The sequence below is a fragment of the Triturus cristatus genome, chromosome 9 (genome assembly GCF_964204655.1).
Source record: "Triturus cristatus chromosome 9, aTriCri1.1, whole genome shotgun sequence".
NCBI classification, from domain to species: Eukaryota; Metazoa; Chordata; class Amphibia; order Caudata; family Salamandridae; genus Triturus; species Triturus cristatus.
In genome coordinates, this window is record NC_140592.1 from 270603583 (window position 1) to 270628257 (window position 24675).

The window sequence follows — 24675 nt, forward strand, 5'->3', positions numbered from 1 at the left end:
TCCCTTGGGCTCGCATCGCCATTCTCATCAGCTAAATAGCTGAAATTTGATGCGAGTAGACGGAGGAAAGGTGCGAGGAGGCGATCCCGTCATAAAATCTCATCCAATTTGAACTAATATCGTATGTATCCTTTAACAATTTATCTACACCGCCTACTGCGGTAGACATGGTCACAATAAGATTCACTTGTGTTTGACATGTTAACTATACGTTGTGCCTTCAGCCGAGGTACAATTGACTCAGTGAATTCAAACTCTGAGTAAATAATCAACATAATGTTAAGAATGCGTTGCTGAAAACCATTCCATGTTCATGTGGTACTATGAATCAGATAGAGAATGATAGAAAAACGCTACATATCAGAAATGGTAACGTTGTGAACGCATGTAAACTCTCCTTACTTGACACTTAGGTGAAAGTGTGTGAACTCTGTTACATCTTAGTGAATGGTTTAAATAACAAAATAAAAACTAAAACATAAGATATATTAAAAATATCACGCACGTCTATTGAGAGTACTCTCTGTGTGCTGGTGACTAAAACCCACATGACGTAAAAAATAAAAAAAAATTACAGGGTGCATCGTTGGTTTCGCTTGACTGCCATAAGACTACCAAACGGTACACATAACATTGTGCATGTAATTGCAGGGGGGATCATTGGTTTCTATGGACTGCCATAGGCTGCCAAACTGCACGAAAAACATTTGGCATGTAATCATAGGGTGCATGTTGGTTTACACTGACTGCCATAAGGAGGCTACCAGACTGTACACTAAGCATCAGGCATGTAATTAATGGTTAAAAAGAGCATTGCTCAATGTTGTCTGGGTAATGGCGCATAAAAGCCTCGAATATCATTGAGCAATATCTCCTCATCTCCAATGTACAAAACTATACATGTTCCTACTGCATTTATGTTCGGGAGTTGTATTAGGGAAACAGCGTTTACTACGCATGCTTTACATCGCATGCCATTACAACGCAGTCATTACAACGCCCGTGTTGTTACATTCGCGAACCATTACATCGCAAGTCATTACAACGACTTGCGATAGGGGACAGAAGGTGTTGGATTTACAAACTGGAATAGGAATAGTAAATTATACTTTTCCTAAGTCTAGGCGCGCCCCCTACAGCAAATCGTTGTAACGACTTGCAATGTAATGATTTGCGATGTAACAACGTGGTCTTTGTAACGACCGCGTTGTAATGGTATGCAATGTAAATCATGCATAGTAAAGACAAATATTCGTTGTATTACTGTGCTGCATGAGCGTCAGTCCACCTCTACTAATATAATGTAGGTCTTCCCTTTTTGTGGAATGGCAGGTGCATGGAAAACATGCCATTTACACAAGAGTCCAAACTGTGTGTTCCTTTGAGGCCCTGTTTCACAAGGAAGTGTAAAGAAATAGTGTTCACTGCGAATTGATGGATCACCAACAGAAAAAGAAAATTGAATGCATGCATATCCACTAAAACCACATGTTTATTGAACTATAATCACTCCGATCAATGCAACTGTATTTAAAAAACTAACTCGGTCAAACAATAAAAAGTAAAAACCGCCAAGAAGGACTGACGCTCACCAGAACATTCGTTGATGCTGTGTACTCCGTCAGTGTTCTACTTGGTCACCATGATGGTGTACTTTAAATTCCCTACTTTCACAGCCATGAAAAGAGAACTAACCTAATTGAAGTGCTGGATAAAAATACGCTCAACGCATTGTTTATGTGAATAGAAAAAAACTTAATTTCCATTCAAGACCCATTATTATAGGTACAGAATGCAAACAAAAACACAACATGGAGCACTGAAGTGAGAGTGAGGGGGTTAAACAGACATTGTGCAAGCGCGAATGCTGTGTGTTCAAAGCAATCGCAGTGACGCGCGGGCTGCAGAGGAGGAAAACACCAGACAAGCAGGGGGTAGGAGGAGGCAGCCGCAGCCCAAGGAGAAGGAGCGCGCGCAGGACCAGAGGAGCCCGAGAGAGCAGGAAAGGAGACCCCAGACCTTTTAAAACAAGCATTTGCAATGCAATAGGTCTCGCATTTGCGAGAGTTTGAGCTATTGGCATTGTAAATGACAATGCCTTTTATTTTTGTGTTTGTTATTAAAATATAAATAAAAGGAATTGTCATTTACAATGCCAATAGCTTAAACTCGCATAAATGCGAGACCTGTTGCATTGCAAATGCGTGTTTAATATTGTTTGAAAACAATTTAAAGTTCTGATTGAGAAGTGCTGCCAATCGTTAACTTTACCTGCGAGCACTGAAAGATGACACGCCATGCGTACACTGAGGCAGAGTTCATTCACTGGGCATTTCACACGATCAAAGATGTAGTAAGAAGCACAAGCGCGCCTTCAGAGCTGGCTGCACGCATCTGAATGAAAACGTGAGGCCGCTGCGAAAGCGCCTCGGTCACGAGGACGTACAGACCTGTCTCTGAACGGTGCGGGCACATGAATGCGCTGGTCGGCCTGCTAATGCTTCATGTTACAACAGGACCGTGATCTCAACTGAATGAGGGGGGTTGAGTCCTCCATACTGACCGCGAATCGAAAGGACAAAGCACGCCAGCGCGTCCGAGTTGTACTACATAAAGGCGTAAGTAACTCTGCTGGAATTAAAGCGTTTCGTTAAGAAGGCGCGTAAGTAGTTCCACGAGTTGAAACTCAAACTGCTCGGTGCATTTATTCCATGCAGAATGTGACCTGTATATAGAGCGCAACCAGCGTCAAATTAACAGAACATTCATTGTCCGTAAAAATACCAAATATGCATTAGAAATGGCAAGGCTGACCAATAATCCCCTGGGCAACGGGTTTGTTTGCAGAGTACACATGGCGCAACCCTTTGTGTTTCCTGGTTTTTCTGTGACCTTGAATAGGGAATTCACTAGCCCAGAGTGCCCGTCTGTCACTGGGGAAATTTCGATACCCTCCCATTAAAAGTATTGCCCCTGTGCTGGTACTCTCCAATAAAAAAGACTGCACCCCTGCTGAAAAGTGCTGGTACACTCTAATTAAAAATATTGCATCTCTGCTGAGAAGTGCTGGTACACTCTAATTAAAAATATTGCATCTCTGCTTAGAAGTGCTGGTACTCTTCAATTAAAAATATTGCATCTCTGCTGAGAAGTGTCTGTAGTCTCGCATTAAAAGTATTGCACCCCTGCTGAGAAGTGCCTGTAGTCTCGCATTAAAAGTATGTGCCCCTGCTGAGAATTGCTGGGACTCCCACGAGGAGCGACCTGAACAAGCACTGCAGCGAGAGTTTGCAGCTCTGAAGCACGGAGGACAGTCGTAGAAGGAACCAGGGCAGATGCAATGGGAAGAGTAGGGGCGGGATAGGAGGGCTGCTAGAAGTCTCTTGTTCCTCACCACGGCCATCTCTGTCTTAAACAAGCATCTACTTTATGTCACCAGCCACTGATGTTCTTGAATCTGATGCCAGTGTTCACCATTTGAGAGGCATGATAACCCCGCCGCCTGAGGGAAGAATCACTGTGCACAAGCACGGGACGTGATGTAGCTGTCTTTGAAGTCAATTGCGTTCATGCGGGTTACTTAAATACATGCAAGTCAGAGCCAAAGTAAAAAAGAGAAGCCCGGCGGAGAGTGGCGCGCGCGCTTGGCGGGGGCGGGGAAGCGGACCCTTTGAAGTGCTCCCAAAAAGAGGATTGCATGGCGGCACGATGCGCGTGATTGTGCGCGTGCTAGCAATGCAATCCGCTTTTTCAGAGCACTTTTCAAACCCGCTTTCAATAGTCTCGCTTTGCGATCGCTTACGCGATAGCAAGGCGAGACCTAAAAAATAAAACACAATGGACATGAAGCAGCCGAAGTCCTTTCGCTAACAAAAAGAAGAAAAAAAACACTGTTTTCCGCGAACAAACAAAACAGTAACAGTAAAAGCACCTCAAAATGGGGTACGTGAAACAGGCGCAGCACTGAGATAGAACAACAAAACATGAACACTTATAAGAAGCGCTCATTCTAAAGTTAAAGGTTTGATTTTCAAAGCGGTAGTGATAACATAATTAAATAATCTATTTGATTTCTCTGGTCCAATTAAATGTAAGAAATGAAGAGGTAACCCTATCAGCAAGGCTGGTAGGTGACGTTAAGATACTGGCTGAACCAGAGATCAACAAAGTGCCTAATCTGACAGATAATCTACATTTTCCCTGTGCCAAAACAGAACTGCAAAAGTACTTAAGACTCAATTCTAGAAACTGCATTCATAGACAGGACTTCTATAAGTTTTTTTTTGATAACCAATTTTATTGATTTTGTAAGAGACCAACAAAAGAAAACAATACCAGCTGTTCGTACATTTAGTCGTGCAAGGCAAATACAATGGGATATTACACAAGGATAAAGGAACCAATAGACAAGACAAAAGCAAAAACTATGTTGCATCCATTCCAATCCTCGAGTACTCATTGAGAGTATTAGTCTTCCACCACCCCAACCCATTTGCCCCACATTCTACGAAATTTCTTCAGGCAACCTCTTGCTTCGTACAGGGGTCACTCCTGAGTGGGGCACCAATCCACCCCTCTGCGCCAGCGTGTTGTGGTGGGGGCAGCTGAACTCAGCGGTACAAAAGGGGGGGGTGATGGACAGAGCATCAGAACCAATCAAACACTCACACCCAGTCAACAGATCTGGGTTTGATCCATCACCGTTCTTTAGCCCACTCTGCCACCCCAGTTCAGACATGGCCATATGCAAATCAGTCTGACCCTGTGCCTCATGGGAAAAGTCCAGCACGAACTGCCACGCCATGCCTTCCCTGGACCGGAAACAAGCTTCCTAGGACCGGTTTCTGGCATTTCAGCCGTCTTCAGCCAGGCTTGCTTGAATCCAGTGGCAAAGTGAGCAAGGGACTCACGTCTGAGCATACCCTGCCAACTTATGGCGAACAAAGCGGTACAAAAGGGGGTGGTGATGGACAGAGCATCAGAACCAATCAAACACTCACACCCAGTCAACAGATCTGGGTTTGATCCATCACCGTTCTTTAGCCCACTCTGCCACCCCAGTTCAGACATGGCCATATGCAAATCAGTCTGACCCTGTGCCTCATGGGAACAGTCCAGCACGAACTGCCACGCCATGCCTTCCCTGGAGCAGAAACAAGCTTCCTAGGACCGGTTTCTGGCATTTCAGCCGTCTTCAGCCAGGCTTGCTTGAATCCAGTGGCAAAGTGAGCAAGGGACTCACGTCTGAGCATACCCTGCCAACTTATGGCGAACAAAGCGGTACAAAAGGGGGTGGTGATGGACAGAGCATCAGAACCAATCAAACACTCACACCCAGTCAACAGATCTGGGTTTGAATTATCACCGTTCTTTAGCCCACTCTGCCACCCCAGTTCAGACATGGCCATATGCAAATCTGTCTGACCCAGTGCCTCATGGGAACAGTCCAGCACGAACTGCCACGCCATGCCTTCCCTGGACCGGAAACAGGCTTCCTAGGACCGGTTTCTGGCATTTCAGCCGTCTTCAGCCAGGCTTCCTTGAATCCAGTGGCAAAGTGAGCAAGGGACTCACGTCTGAGCATACCCTGCCAACTTATGGCGAACAAAGCGGTACAAAAGGGGGTGGTGATGGACAGAGCATCAGAACCAATCAAACACTCACACCCAGTCAACAGATCTGGGTTTGATCCATCACCGTTCTTTAGCCCACTCTGCCACCCCAGTTCAGCTGAACTCAGCCAGTTGGCCGCAATATCTCTTTTGGCCATCATCAGTGCCGTGTTTTAGAAAGAAGTTTTCAGCTCTGGAACCATCCATCCCATCGGTGATGCCTAACAGGACATTCATTGGATTAAGGGGAACCTCCCAGCCCAGAACCTCAGTGAGCGCCCCAGTTTCTGACTCCCAGTAGCACGTGATTGCGGAGCAAAGCCATACCATGTGGTAAAAGACGGCTTGTGGGTGGCTGCAGCGGGGACAGGATGCATCAGATCAGAGCCCAGCGCAGTAGAGACGCAGCGGCGTGAGATAGGCAGTGTGAAGATAGTATATTTGAACTAGGCGAAGTCTTGCTGAGGCCGTGACTGTTTTGGGAGCCATTAACGCGTCCCTCCAATCGGCGTCATCCAGAGACCCAAGCCAACCCTCCCACCTGTCCCTGAGGTGCGATAGTGTGTTAGGGGTGTTGTTGGTAAGGGAGCGATAGATATGGGGGATTCCCCCCGTTCCCTAGATTACCGGTCATGGTCTGGGCCTCAGGCGGGCTATATTCGGGCAGGGAGGTGCCGTCTGAAATGTGAGAGCGGAGGGCATTGGCGAATCTGCAGGTATCGGTAGAACTGGAAAGCGTGAAGGGAGAGGCGAGTTTGCAATTCTTGGAAAGTGCGTATGCGACTACCACCCCGGACGTCACTAAGCAGAGAAATGCCAATGAGGTCCCATGTTCTAAAGCCAGAGAGGTTGCCAACCTCCCGGAGCCATGTGTCACACCACAATGGGGTATGTTGGGTCAGTTTATCCGTCCAATGGGTGTGAAGCAAAGAAGCTTGCCAGGACAAAAGCACCCCGCAGGTGACCTCGGGTAGAGTTTGGGAGATGGCGCTCCCATACAGCATCCCCTGAATGTTAGACAGGCCCAGGGTGTACAGTTCCAAGCGGTATGCTGGGTCAGACCGGCCACTGTTAAACCAATCATGCACGGTGAGTAGCCGAGTCGCTAGATAACAAAGGTAGAGATTCGTCATCCCCAGGTCGCCGTCAAAGGGCGGGATCCGGCATGAGCGAGGGCCAGCCGAGGCCTCCGACGCCCCCACAGGAACTTGGTGGCCATGCTGTCCAGTTCTCGGAATCACGACCTTGAGAAGGAGAGCTGTGGATTTATTCTGAAGCATGTAAAGGAATCTGGGCAGGACCATCATTTTAAATAGAGCTATTCTGCCCATAGGCTTCAGTGGTAGGGTTTGCCATTTGAAGAGGTCAGCCCGGGCCCTTTTCACTAATGAGATGACACTAAGTGACCAAGCGAGGTCAGGGAGGAGGGCAACCCAGATACTTGAAGGACTGTCATTGAAGAGGTATCGACGACTGCCAGTCGAAGCACTCTCTCGAAAGGTGAAGGGGGACCAGAAAGGATTTAGCCAAGTTCAACCAAGACCGGAAGTTTGTTCAAAAAGACTCAAGGCCCGGAGGCATCGGGGTACCGACTGAGCCGGATCTGCTAGGAATAGCAGAACGTCGTCAGCATAGAGGGCGATCTTTTTTTTAAAAATAATTATTTTTATTATTAATTAACAAACGAGAATCAGCGTAGAAACATAAGGCATGTGAATAATTCACAGACAGGAGGAGTTCATTCAATGACATTTTGACAATACAGAGCAGCAATCAGAGTAAATCGTTAGAGCTTCAGTGGGTACATTTTACGGTGAGGAAAAGTTATCCAGACTAGCGCTACGTGACGGACTACAAATCTGCCCATGGTATGTATTCCAGGCCCTCCCAAATTAATGACCATTTCTTCGGGCAACCTCTTGCAAAGTAGACCGTCTTTTTCCGGAACATGCACCAATCCATGCTCTTCTTCCAATCCACGATTGTTGGGGGGTTGGCGGCTCCCCACTGCTGAGCTATATTCCTATTCGCCAACATGAGTCCCAGCGTTACCCAGGTCCTACCCTTTCTACTCAAGTCTGTGGGTTCCCATACGTTAGTAGGCATCTCTTCGCCGTGAGTCGGATGTCATGTCCCATCACTTCGCCTAGAACTGCATGTATTTGACTCCAGTATCTCTGAATGAGATCGCACTCCCACATTATATGCATGAACGTTCCTTCAGAGCCACATTGCCTTTTGCATTCACCCCCTTCAGCCCTCCCCATTCGAGCCAGGCAGGGTCCAGTAATGTACACCCTGTGTAGGATTTTGAACTGGACTAGTCGCAACCTAGCCGATATAGCCACTTCCTTCGGGGAGGACAGTGCCTCCTGCCATTCCTCGTCCTCTAGTTCGAGGCCATCCATTTCCCACTTTGCCCGGATTCCCTGGAGAGGGTCAGCTGCGTTATTTAGGAGTTTCTTGTAAGTGAGGGAAATCGTTTTTTCTGGTAAGTAGCCGTCAAGCAGCCTATCCTCGAGAGGTGTGTATTCTGGGGGAGAAGAGCCTTTGGACATGTGTGTCTGCAGTGCGTGGCAGACTTGGAGGTAGCGGAAGTATTTGTGTTGGCAAGTTCATATTTCTGCTGCAGGAAGGCAAAGGTCGCCACATCACCTTGTACCCACAAGTCCCCAATAGTTGAGATTCCTATAAGATCCTATTTATCAAAGCCTTTCGACTTCCAAAGATCACCTAGTATCTCGGAGTCCCAGAGAGGTGTGGCTAACGTCAGTTTCCTTTCCCATCCCAGACCCTTGGTGGCTGTGTGTCAGACCTGGACCGAGTGTTTCGTCGGCCCAGTCAGGGGGAAACATTTTGGTCTGGAGTAGCGCGCTCTGTAGTAGGTCCCACCTGGGAGGAGGGCGTTCTTATCTTCCTTTAAGCCAGGCCATCTCCATCCTGTAAGGAGCGGGTCAGACCGTATAAGACAGGCAAAGGGCTCCATCGCCAACGCGAATAGAAGGGGCGAGAGGGGGCATCCTTGCCTCGTGCCTCTTCTGATGGGGAAGGGGTTTGACAAGGCTCCGTTGACTAGTACCTGGGCCCTTGGTTTGCAATAAAGTGCCTTAACCAGGCCGCGGAAAGGGGCTCCAAAACCCATTTCCATCAAGACCGCCTCTAGGTATCGCCAGTCCACCGAGTCAAATGGTTTCTCGAAGGCTACGAGAAGGAGGGATAAATAGGTAAGCTGGTGCTGATTAGCCAAAGCAAGGTGGAGGCGTCTGCGGCAGTGCCGGGTTCCCCGGGAGGACATAAATCCGCACTGGTAGGGATTTGGCCAGCTACGGTCGTATACGATTGGCTAAGACCAAGGCGAAGATTTTGAGCTCCGAATTAATGAGGGAGATGGGGCGGTAATCGGGGCAGTGCTTCGAGGGAGGCTGAGACTTAGGGATCACCACGATAGTGGCCATATCCGTCTCAGGACGAAATGAGCCTTGGTCAGATGCCTCTTGATACACCTCTAGAAGGTGGGGAAATCAGTGTGTCTCGGTAGGAAGCATAGTAGTCCTGTGGGAGTCCATCCGGCCCTGGTGTCTTACCTGCAGCCATGCGTGATATGGCGTTGTTAATCTCTACTGAGGTAACAGGTTGGGCTAGCGTCTTCGCCTCAGACTCACTGAGCCACAGGAGGGACAACTGTTCGCGCTGGAGGAGTTCTGAGAGCGAGAGAGTGAGAGGCTGTGCAGAGTAAAGAGTAGCGTAGTAGTTGGCGAAGCACTGGGCCACTGCAACGGGGGCTCGCTGGATCACTCCATCTGAGCTGATCACCTCAGGGATGATACAGTTGGCCATCGGGTAAGTGGCCAGGCGGTGAAGGAGTTTCCCATTTTTGTCTTTACCCATACACTTGCGCCACGGAGAACCTAAAAAGCAACTTGACAACCTCCAGGGAGGTCTGATTAATCTCATCCCTCAGGAACGCTAGTCTCCTGTCTTGGGCTTCTGATCTCTCCTCCGGAGGTTGAGCTTCAATTAGAACAGCCTGGGCCTCCAGGAGTGTGAGGTGAGAATCCTGCTTCACACGCTTAAGTTTGAGTTGGCCCTTGGCAAAGCCCCGGATGGTGGCCTTACCGGCTTCCCATAAGGTGCCAGGAGAGGAAACCGACCCGTGATTAGTGGTAAAGTATTGGCGGAGCTCGTCTCCCACTTGGTCCCTGAAATCCTTGTCTTGGAGGAACCAGACATTCAGCCGCCAGATCGGGCACGAAGATGCAGGGAGACTGCCCATCCGCATCGCCACTGGGGAGTGGTCTGATAAACCTCTGGGGAAGATGGTGACATCTTGAATTGCTGGACAGTCCAGGGCCGGCAGGAAAATATAGTCGAGTCGTGCGTGCGTGTGATGGGAAGCTGACGTGTGGGTGTAAAGTCGAGTTGTCGGATGCCAGAGTCTCCAGGCATCCCCAAGACCTAAAGTGGCAGGCCAATTCGACTGGAGGGTAGATTGAGCAACTCTGGAGGCGTAAGGTGCCGTAGCAGTGTCAAGGTCAGGGTCCATTACTGCATTAAAATATCCCCCAACGATGGTCGTCTCCAGGGGTAGGGCGGCAACTAGTGTAGCGAGACGCTGAAGTGTGGAGGTCAATAGGGAGGGGGGGGGGGGAAGATATAGCGAGCAACTTCAGAGGTCGGTCCCCAAGGCTCCCCTCCAAGATGACAAAGCATCCCTTCGGATCATGGGTTGCCTTACTCACCACAAGTGGAAGACCACAGCGCACCAGGACAGCCACCCCTCGTGATCCCCGATTAAAGCCAAAGTGACTGACTCTGCCATAACCATAGCGTGCTAGGAAAGGGCAATGTTTGCCTACCAGGTGGGCCTCTTGGAGCAGCTGTATATCTACAGTGTGACGCTGAGCATACCGCAGGACTGCTGTGTGCTTGATCTTATCCAGCATGCCGTTAACATGCCAAGACATTATGTGAAGTGACACTTGCACAGTATGGTTGTCAGGGGTAAGGAAACCGGTGCAGGACAGGACACAGAGCACGAATGGCCAGTGTGGGCAGGACAATGCATGTGCGCGAGGTAGTGGGTGCAATTCAACAAAGTTGGGCCTTGCCCGCTTGTCGTGTAGCTGGAAGTGTATGCTGGTACAGTAAACAAATGAAACAACAGAAACAAATCGGGACAACAGTACCCCCTCTCCAACCCAACTCCCTCCCCCTACCTATACTTCAGGAACGGAAGCATCTGTCGCCCTACCAATGGATAACCAAGAGATAACCAAACTAAAACGCTTTGGAATGGGAAATCGTGGAGGACCCCTCCTCATAATAGGATGTACATGACAATGTCCATCGGGAGATAGAATTAACAGTAGACGGAAATGCGGCACCCAGCCACCGAGTTGGTTGCATCTGAAAGGTGAAGATGAGTTCAAGCAGGTCCTGTGAGAAGCGTCGGGCTGCGAGAAAGATCTGTGTCAGGAAGATCCAACAGTGACGGGCGAGGCGAGACACCCCCAGGGTCTGAGTGGCCCGAGGTACCGGAGTGTGGCATCGCAAGGAGATCACCAGGGAGCATCCCAGACGTCGGCTGATGAGCGGGGCCCAATGGGGAGTCTGAACGGGCCCGCCTCTGGCCCCGTCGCCTGCGTGAGCGGTTGCGATGTGGTCGGGGGGTTCCGGCTGGCACCCCCAGTGCCGGTTATGGGAGACTGGTTCCAGGCATTGAGCCTTAAGGGGCGCTCCTCTATCACCCATGTCCATGCCTCTTCAGGGGAATCAAAGAAGAGAGAGTTCTATTTTGGAACACGACCCGTAGGCGAGCCGGGAAGAGGGGCCTGTACTGAATGTTGAGAGTGCCCAACTTCTGCTTGACTTCTCCAAACGAGCGGTGCTGGCCCTGTACCTCATGAGTATAGTCAGGGAAGATCATAATCGTCTGGCCTTCATACTTGAGATGTTGTCGTTTAGGGGCTTCGGTCAGTACAGAGTCTCTATCCTTGAAGTTGAGGATCCGCATTATTATCGGTCTGTGGGGCACTCCTGGTGGTGGTTTAGGCACAAGTGAGTGGAGTGCTCTTTCAATTGCAAACCATGGGGAGAGGGAGCCCTCGGGCATCGATGAGCGCAACAAGCGCTCCATGAAGTCCGCTGCCTGGCCTTGCTCCACGCCCTTCTTAAATCCCACCAAGCGAAGGTTATTGCGACAGGACCTGTTTTCAGCATCTTCGGCCCGTCGGTGAAGCTCCTGGGTGTGAGATCGGAGGCGGGCAACCTGATCTTTAAGTTGTTGGACTTCGTCCTCCACGTGAACATACGGTATTTGGTTTCTTTAATCCGGGCTGTGGCATTGCGAAGGTTCTGCCGGATGAGTCGCATCAACCCGCTGCCCGATTGACAGCCGAACCCCCCCACCACCCAGGATCAAGCGGGCACTCAAGCTCCTCACCTCTTCAGTTCGCAGCTGGGCATTGCGGCAGTCCGTCGCTAGGCCTCGCACCACTCCTGGTGTGCAGTCATCTCCCGGGAGGGGGGCCTCGCGTCCAGCATCGGCAAATCTTCCGCCGCCGTCCGACTAACAGCGAAGCTCACCGCCACACCAAGTCGCCAATCAAAGGCCCAGATTGCAGGCCCGGCAACTCGTGTGGGCTCTCACCAGGGTAGAGCAGCATGGGAGTATCAGGGGAAACAGCACTCTTCTCCCTGCACCACCACCCGGTCAACGGCCGATCGCGTACCAATCGCGCTTTGCAGAACCTGCACACTTCAAAGTCTGCCTCAGGATGCGCGGTGGGTGGGATCTCTCCAGGCTTTCCCCAGCGCCTCTCGTCCAGCAGGGCACTCACCACTGCCAGGGGGGAAAGGCGGCACCGCTAACACCAGCCGGAACGTCACCAACAGCCCTCCAGGATCCCCTTCTCCCCGGGGCACACTAGGAGTCGTCTCGGAGCTCAGGGCCGCAGAGCGGGCCAGGAGATCACCACAACGGAGCCGCCATCTTAGGATTGCCGCGAGGCCGGAGTCTCAACAAGGGCTGCCTGTGTTGCATGGATGCCACACACGCTGCTTTCAGAGAAGGCTCGGGGTTGAGGACAGGCAGGCGGGGTGCAAGGTAGGAATGGCGATAGATGCAGGACCGGATGACAGAGGGGTCCGGAGCACTTCTAAAGTGTGACCGCCATCTTGACGCTCTTGGCCACGCCCCCAGGACTTCTATAAGTTTATTATTAATAATGTAGATTTTGATTGGACTTCATAGTTTTCTGTGTGCAATAGGGCCCGTGCTAAGTCTCCATTTTAGCTACACTATGCTCTCAATAGTAGAGGTAGCATTAGATAGGAGTATAATTATAAATCACACAGTAATGTTATCATGGTTGAACTGTTTATCTTTTGTCACCATTTCGAAATGCTCGTTACGTTTGTTTCATCCTATTAATTGCAGCTCACACTTTTTATACAAGAATACGGTTGTTTCAATAAATGTTTACAAAGTCAGATTTGTATCTTTCTCGTGTCTACCTGGGGCATGCAAACGTAAACAGCGAAAGGGTAGATATGTTTCCACGATTTCCTTGTGGAATAAGAGTTGTCATGTTCGAGGTTACGGATAAGGTTTGGGGTTCAGATGGGGGCACTATGAGCTAGCTAGGAATTGGGTCAACATTTTCTGATGATATATGTGGACTAAGTCCTCATATTCTGACCATTATGTTGTCCAGATACACAGTCCTACTTAATCCGTAAGAACCGCATAATATGGCTCAATCAAAGTTCTAGGTCAGGTACTAATTTAATGGGTCTCCTGAGTAGTTCTTGCGTGTGCCCATGGTCCCCATTTCACCTCATACAGAAACGTCTGTAGTGTTAGGGAGTAATCCTCCTCAGCTTAATAGAAACTCCTATTTATTTCTGAAGGTTGTTCAAGCTTGAATCTTTAAAAGGATCATCCCACTATAGTGTTTTCCTATCTTTTAATTCCAGTAATTAAATATGGTGCTAGCAACTATAATTCCTGTTAATTGCAGATGCTGTTACTCCACTATTATAACGAGGGCTCCCTCTTGCAAGTGGAGATGTTACCTTTGTGGGTGAGGCCCACAAATCATATGAACAGAGGTATTCTATTCATGGGTTCACTTGCTTGCAGTCAATGCCAATTCACAAACATTCCACACATACACTACAGCAGCATTACCAGGTCAATAAAGACCTTATAAAGACTTAGAAATACCATTCACATATCATGAACATCAGAACTGGTTCCAAGGCGCCATCCCACATACACTATACAATGTTCGACTGGGTACCCTCAGTAATGAAGGGACAACAAGACCAGTCCCAGTCAGCTATACACCATACCCAAACAAAGCACCATCAAATGCTCCAGACCTCCGTGCTCTTTACACAGGTTTAGTTAGACTATATAGACTTAACACAACACAGTTCGTTATGCTCACAATAATGGCTGTCCCAGCAAGAACTGTTCAAGCTGTGCAGCCACAGTTAGTTGTGTCAGCATTTAGTCCAGTACCTATCAATGACATTATGGGTAAAGTTCCCATCAGACAGGAGGAAATTCTGTTTTGGATTGCACAATAAAAAAAATCAACTTTTAGCAGTGTTACCCCATACGGGCCCCAAGATAAACATAGAATTCCCACAATGTGCCTACCACTTGGTATTGTTCCCCCAGTAGAGGACTGCGCTACCCAGGGCACAGTCGGATGCCACATATACCATAACTCATGGTACACCATTCATTGCAGTTTTGCCTGAGGTGCTAAAACCGATTCAAAATTAATACAGACTGCCCCAGCCCTGGATTTGGGGATGAAATTAATCTGCAACTATGCCACAGTTTTCTCAATTATTTTAAGTAATATTAAAGGGGATGCAGCATAATTGGCAGTACATCAACACCTCATGAAGGTTCCCGTTGCAGACCAAGAGCATGAATTACCAAAAATGATTGCTGAAACCTATACATCCATAGGTCGAGATAATTTGGGAGCCAGGCCTAATATGCCACACCTTTAAGGTAATTCTGATAACACCAAACAGGCTGCGGAGTCTTCTGAAAAACACTGGGACAAGGAGATAAAACACTGAGTGGATCTCCACAACCGGAGTCCACTGAATAATGTTATAATTTGTGTAACCATGCTACACTTAAACAGCCTGATAGATATGAGAATACTGATACGGGTCCTTCTCGTTTATTTCAGGACTCACCAGACAAACGCTCAGAGAGAGGGGGATGACTGGAATGCAGACATGAAGAGTGTGTGAAACTGAGAAAGGACTCAACGCTCGGCTGTCATAAAAAAGTAAGAGAAACGTTCACAACAAAAACTCCATTTCAAAAAGAAGAAAGAGGCCGGTATTTCCACAAACTATGCCACACACATTGAGAACACTCCTTCAGAACAAAACGTGGGCATTGACGCTGCTAGAAAGTGTAGCAGAGGTCACGATAGTTCGCAGGAATCTTCAAGGGTTTCTGGTTTCGAGAGCAACTAATGATTTTTTTCAAGTTAAGCGACCAGATCAGCGTGTTAGCCCTCCTGACATCTTTATGATTCAGACATCCAAACTGAGGGGGATGTACTGCATACTATTAAAGTAATATTCTGGGAACATTTTACCAACACTTATGACATTCCCTTGGCTGAAGTGGATGGGCCACCTGAGTTTGTTATAAAAGTGCACACACAAAAGAAGCTACCCTGAAGAATTTGTTGTTAACAAAATGTAACCATTTCCTAACAAAGTACTAAGTCAGTATAGTGCTGGGCATCTCAAAAAATATGAAGGACTGTCCACACACACCAGCAGGTGTCATGCTTCATCATTGGTAGTCCTCGCTCTCTAAAAACCATGTTTGATATAGTGCAGGCCTGCACCTGGAGACAGGGAGGCACTTCTAATGTTCTATGTGGGGGCCGGTGAATAAGTGATTTTAAAAACCGATGTATTAACCCAAATACATTTATTCGCTGGGTACTACTTGGTGTTTAAATCTAAAATGTGGGGACTGGCAGAGCTATTCCCTCATCACCACCCTTATCGTCGACATGTTTCTGCCGGTGGCCCAAGTGGGTCCGTGGCATTCATCAAGGGAAGAGGTGTGGAGCCGCGACCAGGGCGACAGGTGCTGGAATCTGGGGCTCACGGTTCGATCCCCGGCACTGGCGGCAGGTCAGCCCAGCACCATGTGACTCTGGGCAATAGCTTGCTTAATCTTCCCGACGGGCCCCAGCGCTGGGATGCCTTCGGGTAACTGTTCGCGCTTTATAAATACTGGATTTACATTTACATCAGGACAAAAATAGGGCTCTTATCTTACCAATGAGGTTCAGATGTTACCACTAAATTAGGGTGACCTGTGTCATCCTCTAACTGAACTGGAGTTCCTTATACCTCAAAATAGGGCCCTTTTTGCCCCATTGGAAGAGAGTAAAGGGACCCCTGAAGTCACATTTGCCTCAAGGTGCATCCCTTGGTGTCCTTCTAGAGATGTCCACTTTTCTTCCTCGACTATTTGTTATAAAAATCCCACGAGAGGAAGATGTAATAATACCTTTCTTCTCTGTTCTTGTACCTATCGTTGTTAAACAAACGTATGCCGCAGAATGGGCTCTTGCACAAGCTCTACCATTATACCTCAATCATGCAGACTGGGATAATGACTTGCAGTATCACGTTATACCCATATGGTCCAGTCCACAAGTGCATCCACAATATCCAATAAAACATGAATCTAGGGAAATTCTATCACAATTAAGAGCATCAAGGCATAGTACAGCCTTGTAATTCAACAGTGAGCAATACACTGTTTCCGGTAGTGAAACCAGATCATTCAGATCGCCTACTCTTAGTCTATAGACATTTAAACATTCATACACACAGTTTTGCAATTCAAAATTCACATAGCGCAGCTCTAATGAACAATATTGCGCAGAAAATACAAAACCACTTTGGACATTTCCAGCTGCTTTTTCTGCTAAAACATAGCGCCTGAAGGCAGAGACTTAATGTAATTTACTGCTTTAGGGCCCAGAGAAAATTCTGCCAACTTCCTCAGGGGTATCAGAGCAGCCTAGGCCCGCTTGCTGCCCGAGTAACATCAATTCCACAAGAAATTGACTGAGAAGCATTGTCCTATTTCGATGGCCACAGAAAATCTTGACTCCCTAATTAAGTACACTGAGATTTATCTTTACATCTTGCTTTAACAATCGCTAGAGTTGTTCCAAGTTAGATGCCAATAGCTCAACCAGTCTGGTTTCTTATCTTCTTTGTGTTTTTCTTTGCATTATTTGACAGTAGTAGCCATGGGCTACCAAAGGGACAAGCAAAATGCAGTATCAGGTAAAACTAACAATGGATGAGCTACTCAAAACTAATATTTGGATTTAAGTAGACAAGAGTGATAGTATTCAGCGCGCAGAGGTTCGCTTTCCACAATGGATCAAAATCTCGGTAAAATTAATTATAGTTATAAATTTGGTTTCTGCTCCACCAGGCACTCATATAACTTACATAGCTATAGTGTTCCATTTGTTTTAAATTAAAGAAAAAGTATCATTTCCAAACAAATGAACACCATGGAAATCAATCACACATATTGCAACCAAAAGGCAGTAGCTGAATACTTTATGATTTTATATACATGTACACAATCAATAAGTACCGATTAAAACCAAAACCAACACAAAAAAGTATTGTGATACCACTAACTTGATCTTAGTGAAATTTCAATCAGGAAGGTCTTTCTATTCAAAAAATATTCATGAAATCTTTTCTCCAGGCATGAGGTATCTGGGTCAGAACTTAAATTACAAATTCAAATTACATCTATGCTAATGGGTAGGTACAGAAATAAGAACCCTGCAATTACATCTTTTCTGATTCTTCTTGCATTAAGAGAAGCTACCAATAACAGAACATTTACAATAGTAAGCACCTCCCAGTCACTCCTTTGTAGCGGCACAATTTTACATTTGTCTAAGTGCCCTCATTATCACATTTATCTCTATGTTTAGTTAAAATTAGTGTTGGATGGATTACAAAACATATAGCCAGTCATCACCTCTCTCAGAAATAGCACCTGAAGCGTATTCGCAGGTTTTCTGACTGGCTTGTCAGAGCCGACTCAAGTGCGACACCTACTCAAACAGCCCAACCAAGCCAATAACAAAACATCCAATGCCACCAACCTGGCTACAAATTAACTAATATTAACCTAGCAAGTAAGGGATAGCCATCAGCACAAATTTAGTAGCACTGATTTTCAAACAGATACAACTGTGTGACGAATGAGTTTAAAAGGTTCAAATAAGTGAAGAAATATAGTCATCCTTTGGGACCCCTATAAATAAATCACCATGGTCAGGTGATATCTTGTGCTTCACTTGGTTAATGACTAAAGTTTGAGAAATAAGAGCTCCTAAAACTGTTCTGTGAACAACCAACAGGACAGATGTGGGCGGGAGTGTCTATTGCTCAAATATAAGGAAGTTGTGACAGAAAACCGGGAAGATGCAAGGGGTTCAACAAGATGAACACAACACATGAGTGCAGAAAATATTTTATAAAGTTGAGAACATCAAGCAAAAGCTGGCTACAAGGTTCAGCAGAAGAGCAATCTAGAAGAATGAGAAGTGTGAATGAAACGGTCATAACTATCAGTGAGGAAAAGGGGGAAGAACTGAGTGTCCATGGAATGGTATCTGGGCCTGTTCAGTTATGGGATGTTGGGGTGATGAATCATCATTCATGCCAACCATTGATCTTCCAAAGCTGTTGGAAATTGACAGAGAAAGCTAGATGGGGACTTCAATGTGGGGAAAGCCACAACTGTCATAATGCAGCTTAATTCAGGTACAGCCCATGGTGCGATGGGTGTCCCAGTCCAGCTGTTGAAAGGTCTCTGAAGACTATTCAGCAAAAAGCTTTTACAAATGTTTCAGGAGGTTGTGCCTGATCTGAGAAGCACTGATAAGAAAGTAGGGTAAACCTATCAACACAAGCCAGTCCTGCCACCAAATATAACTCCTAAATGTGGAAACCACAAATATTGTAAAAAATGGTAAACAGGCTCAATATGGATATATCCTCCCGCATTCACTCAAATTAATCAGGGTTCATGCCCCTAAATCTATGACCCTACAACTCTAGAGAATCTCTACCTGTTCAGGTGAGGTTAAAACGTTCTCTGATCCCCATTTAATACGGTTATTTGACACAGAAAGACCTATGAATCCATAGGGAGGAGATTACTCTTGAGAGTTTTGTGAAAAATGGGCTTTGGTCCTACGTTTAACTCATGGTTTGCTCTCATGTTTATGGAGCCCGTTGGGGGGCCAAGATGAATGCTTTTCTGCTGAAAAGGTTTCTATTGCTTAAAGGTAAGAGTGTGTCGTCATCATCCCCACACTGTTTAGAATGCCCCTGGCATCCCTGTGCTTACTAAATTCAGAGGGTCCTGGTAGTCAATGCCAATGGCCAGACAGTATTAACCCCTTGAGTGCCCGCCCCTTTCCCCGCCCTGTGCCGGCCGTTGCATTAGCGGGCGGGGTTTATGACGAGCTGGTCTCGTCATGGGCACAGCACAACCGCGGCCCATGACGAGACCAGCTCGTCATGGGCACTCAAGAGGTTAAACAACCACGCCAATGTACACCGACTATATCCTACTGTTACCACAATATGATGATGAACGGAGCGCTGAAACTTTTCATACACTCACCCCCAGATCTGGGTTAAATCCATCACCGTTATTTAGCTCACTTCGTCACCCCTGTTCAGACCCAACCATATGCAAATCAGTCTTGACCCTGTTCCTTATGGGAACAGTCTAGCCCGAACTGCCAAGGAAGGTCTTTCCTGAACCGGAAACAAGCATTGTGGGACCAGTTTCGGGGCAACACCCCTCATCAGCCTGGCACGCTTGAATCCAAACGTTCTAACAAAGAAGTGGCCAATGTTTATTAAATAATGTGGGACTGTACTGTGGTCTGACCTCTATAAAAAAAAATAGTTGTGCAAATGTAACTGTCTGCAGTTCTGGACATTACTGCGACAATGGCTCCTCAGAAAGCCATCTTGGGGAAACAGTAAGTTAATGATCATGCCCAACAACAAATTAATCCTATTCATCTTGGGCTTGATGATGGCGAAAAAGGACCTCACTTGTGGAATGAGTAATTCCTGATGCCTTACTCTAGACCAGGGGTCTCCAACCTTTTCTGTAATGAGAACTATTTATCTTCAATGAAACTCTCCGAAAGCTACTAATATTATTAGTGTTGTGAGTGTCCACATCAGACAAGATTAAATTAATGGCCACTGTATGCAAGGTTACTACCAGCGATCACCTCAAGTGCATCAGGCACTATTCCAGCAGTAATGTAACAAAGGTTTGTCAATATGGAATACCTCTGCATGGGTAATACATAACAGCCACAGCTGTGATGCCTCTAGTACCAGGGTAAAAAGACTCCCAAATACATATATTCATTGAGGACTACACATGTATTTGTTTTAATGCCTTAGGGTTATAGTGATGCTACACACAAATGTATATAGATTCTCACTTGTCTCACTATTATTTATTTTATCTTTCACTTGTGGGTTTGTGCAAGTTCCTGTCCTATTACCGCTTTGTTACTCTTTGGGGTCTAGCAGTGATACATCAAAAACTCCAAAATAAATATGAAGAAACGGTTGTGTCAGGGTTCTTTGTCAAACGGTGCTTCTCAGCTACTGTGGCTTAGGTGAGATAGGTTTAATGCACTTTAGTACTAAACAAGCATTAGCAAAGCCAATAGGTCTTATCTTGATGACGAATTGGCTTTGGCAATGCCGAGCAGTATCAGCAAAAAAAAAAAAAAAAAAAAGGGAGGGGGGGCGGAAGCATGAGAAGACAAGCGAGAGACAGTATTGTGGTACTGCTGACAGCAGTGTCATTCCGTATACACACAATGATGATGACGTCTTCACATACACGAGTCATAACGCATACATGCACCAATTGGATGACGCTGATGCCATTTAAAAAAATTATTTAATTAGGTTCCAATCTACTAGATGTCACTTTGTATCAGTAAATTACAAAAATTACATGTTATTAGCGTGAAAGCGCATTTTCGAATGCAGAGCAGCCCAAGAGCTAATAGCGGCTTCTGGAAGCTCCAACAAATAAAACAAAAAACTATTTTATAGGACCATGAGAATGGTAGAGCCACTGAGGAGCAGGTGAAGGAAGCGAAGCAAAGGCAAGGTGGCAATGGAGGCACACAAAAGTGATTTTTGAAATGCCCAGCATCAAATAGCAGCTACTGGACCCTCCATAAAAATTAATAGTAAAACATCCGATTTAAAGGATTGCATGAGGCAGCACAATGGAGGAGTGGGCTGGAGAGGGAGTAGAGGACGAAACAACCAGTGTGTGGTTATTTGGAAGCGAGGAAGCAACACATGAGAGAGAGAGAAACAGATGCACTCTAAGTAGTTCCCTAAATGTGAAGCAGTGGATGGTATGAGTCAGTCAATGAAAATGATGAACAACAAGCTATGCTCTAGTGAAAGCACAAGAATTGGAAAGCAAACCATCAAAGCCGACTGGAAGTTTATGGTATGGCCCACACGAGGTATTTCGCTTGCCCATAGGTGAAACCCAAACATTTTGTTTTTCCACAATGTACAGATGCACTTAGAGGCTGCTGTACATTCAAGTTATGGTATACGGTTAGAAATAAATAGCTAGGCTCTACAACAAAGTCACCTCACCTTCAAAGCACATTAAACTGTAATCACTAACAGAACCAGGCCCGGCTCCAGGAACTTTTATTTGGGTGGGCCAAGGGTGCATTCGGGTGGGTCACTGCTGGCCAGATTTATCGCTTATATATCTAGCCAGGTCTGCCTCTGGGCCCTCTTTTATCTCTCCTTAGTCTTACAAGGCCCAGTAAAGCGCACTCTTTTCCAAGTCTCTTTCTAAATGTTATCACTCTCAAAAAGTGGTTTTTTTTTCATGTAATGTCCCTTTGATGGGAAGAGGAGGTTTCTAAGGTGGGAGTATCAGGCAAGTGACACTACTCGGGTTCCCTCTGTGTGAGCCTTCAGGCAGAAACCCTCTTCATTACTACCTCCACCCGACCCCCCGATTCTGCAGCGCGCTCCCTTACAGGCTTGATTATCCACTTTTCTACCATCCCTCTCCATTGCCCCTTATCTCACAGCTGACCTTGGGCCCCAGCCCAATATCAGCCACCATTCAGTTCCACTTTCATTATTCCCAGTAGAAAACAATAGTAAAATCACCCTCAAATTCAAAACACTGAATATAGCAGTAAATGTAATTAGCATGCACTGTAAAGTATGCTCCACAGTTGTGCTAATCATCTGACTGTTAATTAAATAAACGAAAACAGAAAGGCCATGACACGGCCGGCTTTAGTGCTGGTGTGGAAGTCTTTTTTGGCACCCCACCAATGACCTCTTTCTCTGTAGATAACTTAACTACCACAATACAAACATTTCACTTCATCTCTCCGTAGCCCCTCCCCCTCATGGCCTCCTCCTCAGATTCCCTCCCTGCCACCCTCCACCATTGCCCCTCATCTCTCCGTAGTTCCCCCACCCCATGACCTCCTCCTTGGATTCCCTCACTGCTACCGTCCACCAGTGCCCCTCATCTCTCTGTAGTTCCCCTCCACCCCATGACCCCCTCATCGGATTCCCTCGCTACCACCCTCCACTAGTGCCCCTCATCTCTCTGTAGTTCCCCCAATGCCATGACCACCTCCTCGGCGTCCCTCACTGATTCTCCACCAGTGCCCTTCATCTCTCTGTAGCCCCCCCCCCCATGGCCTCCTCCTCAGATTCCCTCACTGCCACCCTCCCCCAGTGCCCCTCATCCCTCTGTAGTACCCCCACCCCATGACCTCCTTCTCTGATTCCCTCACTGCAACCCTCCATTAGTGCCCCTAATCTCTCTGTAGTTCCCACACACCATGACCTCCTCCTTGGATTCCCTCACTGCCACCCTCCGCCAGGGCTCCTCATCTCTCTGTAGTTCCTCTCACCCTGTGACCTCCTCCTCTGACTCCCTCACTGCCACCCTCCACTAGTGCCCCTCATCTCTCTGTAGCTCCTCCCATCCCCTTGACCGCCTCCTCGGATTTCCTCACTGCCACCCTCCACCAGTGCTCATCTCTCTGTTGCCCCTCTCTCATATGCATTTCATTTGTTGTATAGCGCTACTCATATCAGTGTAGGGTGTCACAGTACTTTACATAACAGCACACGTTATACAGAGACAATAAATTAGTCTACGGGGAATGTCACAAAAGCCAATGAGGATTACAAGGTGTAGTAATCAAATGTCATCCATACTAGTGGGCAATATATTTTACGAGGGTTTGGCCTGGAGAAGCACAAACTCAGGATTTAAAGAGTACTCAGGTGGTTGGGGGTTGTCTTTACTGATAAAAATGTATAACTGCCAAACAAACTCTTTTTAGCAACATTAGAATAATGAAAGACTGGAGACGTTCTAACTATATCACAACACAAAAAAGCGAAGTTTGTATGCAGCTCTTTGATGGCAGTTCATTGGTCACTGTCCTATGTTAGGATAGTAACTTCTGAACTGCAAGTAATACAAGGATATCTGTGACAAAGGCAGTAACCCACTGAGCTATTCCCATAAAATTCAGTTTATCAGCATTTAAAAACTACCAACAGACAAATGGTTGCTCTGCAGCAGGATCATAAATCACTAATTATCTGATTTTTTTTGTATTGTTGTTGTACATCGGTGGCAGATTCACTGCGAGGGTCAAGGCTCATGTTTGGGTGAGCCAGTCACAAGTTTGGGAGGGCCTGGCCCACCCTCTAGAACCGGGCCTGAACAGAACGTCAGTGGATTACAAATGTTTAGGAAAAGACGTGAATTCGGTGTACTTAGCCAAAACGGACCACTCTGTACAATACATTGCAGTGTAAAGTTAGGGGGGAAAAACGTTTGCAACCTTTAACAGCAATCTTCTCAACTTGTTTGAGGTCTGCGTTTTGCTTTTGCCGGAAACGTATGTATTTAACATACTGTCTCTCAAATACACGACTGTTTTCAAATCCAGTTAATCGATAGCTCTATCAATTTTGGATATTAATAGCAATACCGTGGCATAGGACGAGAAGGGTGAATAGCTAAAACAAGGCTAAGTGACGAGAGCCCGGAGCAAGCGTATGGTGGTTTCACTGCGGAACAACATTCTTGCGACCCAACGCTGGCTGGCCACGAAGACGTGACGCACTCCAGGCACGTGCTTGCGGCATCGACCCCCATGACGTAATTACATATATTTCCGCTTTGGCGACGTATGTTTTTTTCAGTACGCTTTTATCTCCCATTTTAAAACAGCGCCCCGCATCCAGACTCTCACCTCCGTGCTGGGAAAGAACGCAGAGAGCGGCCAGCAGCGCTGGCATCCGCAGCCCGGAAAGCACGACCCGCGCCATCAAGAAGCCGTGGAGGAGATCCTGAGGACGGGAGAGGTTTGTGTGTGGGTGTAATTGTCGGACGAAACCTCCTACCACCAGTTCGTGAAACAGGCAGACCCTGCGCAGGAAACGAAACTAAACAATCCCAAGTTGTTCAGCCAGGCACCTCAACTCTCACCGAATCAGCAGCCGGCCTACTCCAGCACGACTCCTCCCTCAGCAGAGACGCACAGAGGAGGGGAGTCTGTCAACCCCACAGAGGGCGGAGGCTGCATACTAGCAGCAGGGGCGGCGCTCACCACAAGGTGTTATTACTACTTCAGATAGCGATCTGTTACCGCAGTCTGTCTCAACGTGCTGGGGGACACAGCTCACATGTTGGTTCATGTTTATCGAGCGTAAACAACGGCAACGCTTTTGTCTCTTGTCTTATGATTTATCAACGACTTTTATCAAACTGTACTCAATACATAACCAGCGGAAAAATAATGCAACGGCATTTGCGCAGGTAAGCTTCCGTTACTTATACAGAAGTTATAGAATATTCAGCAACGTT

At 46.9% G+C, this 24675-nt stretch overlaps 1 protein-coding gene across 2 annotated transcripts in view; it reads right to left on the reverse strand.

Moving 5' to 3' along the window:
- The window catches only part of SHISA5 (shisa family member 5), a 319518-nt gene extending 295178 nt beyond the window's left edge, over positions 1–24340 (reverse strand). The window contains exon 1 of one of the 2 annotated variants that reach the window (XM_085624898.1): positions 24062–24340. In XM_085624898.1, coding sequence (XP_085481024.1) covers positions 24062–24137 — 76 coding nt within the window. In that variant the 5' untranslated portion in view covers positions 24138–24340. The remainder of the gene's footprint in view (positions 1–24061) is intronic. The other variant, XM_085624897.1, reaches the window with a different exon arrangement.
- Positions 24341–24675: the final 335 nt, after the last annotated feature.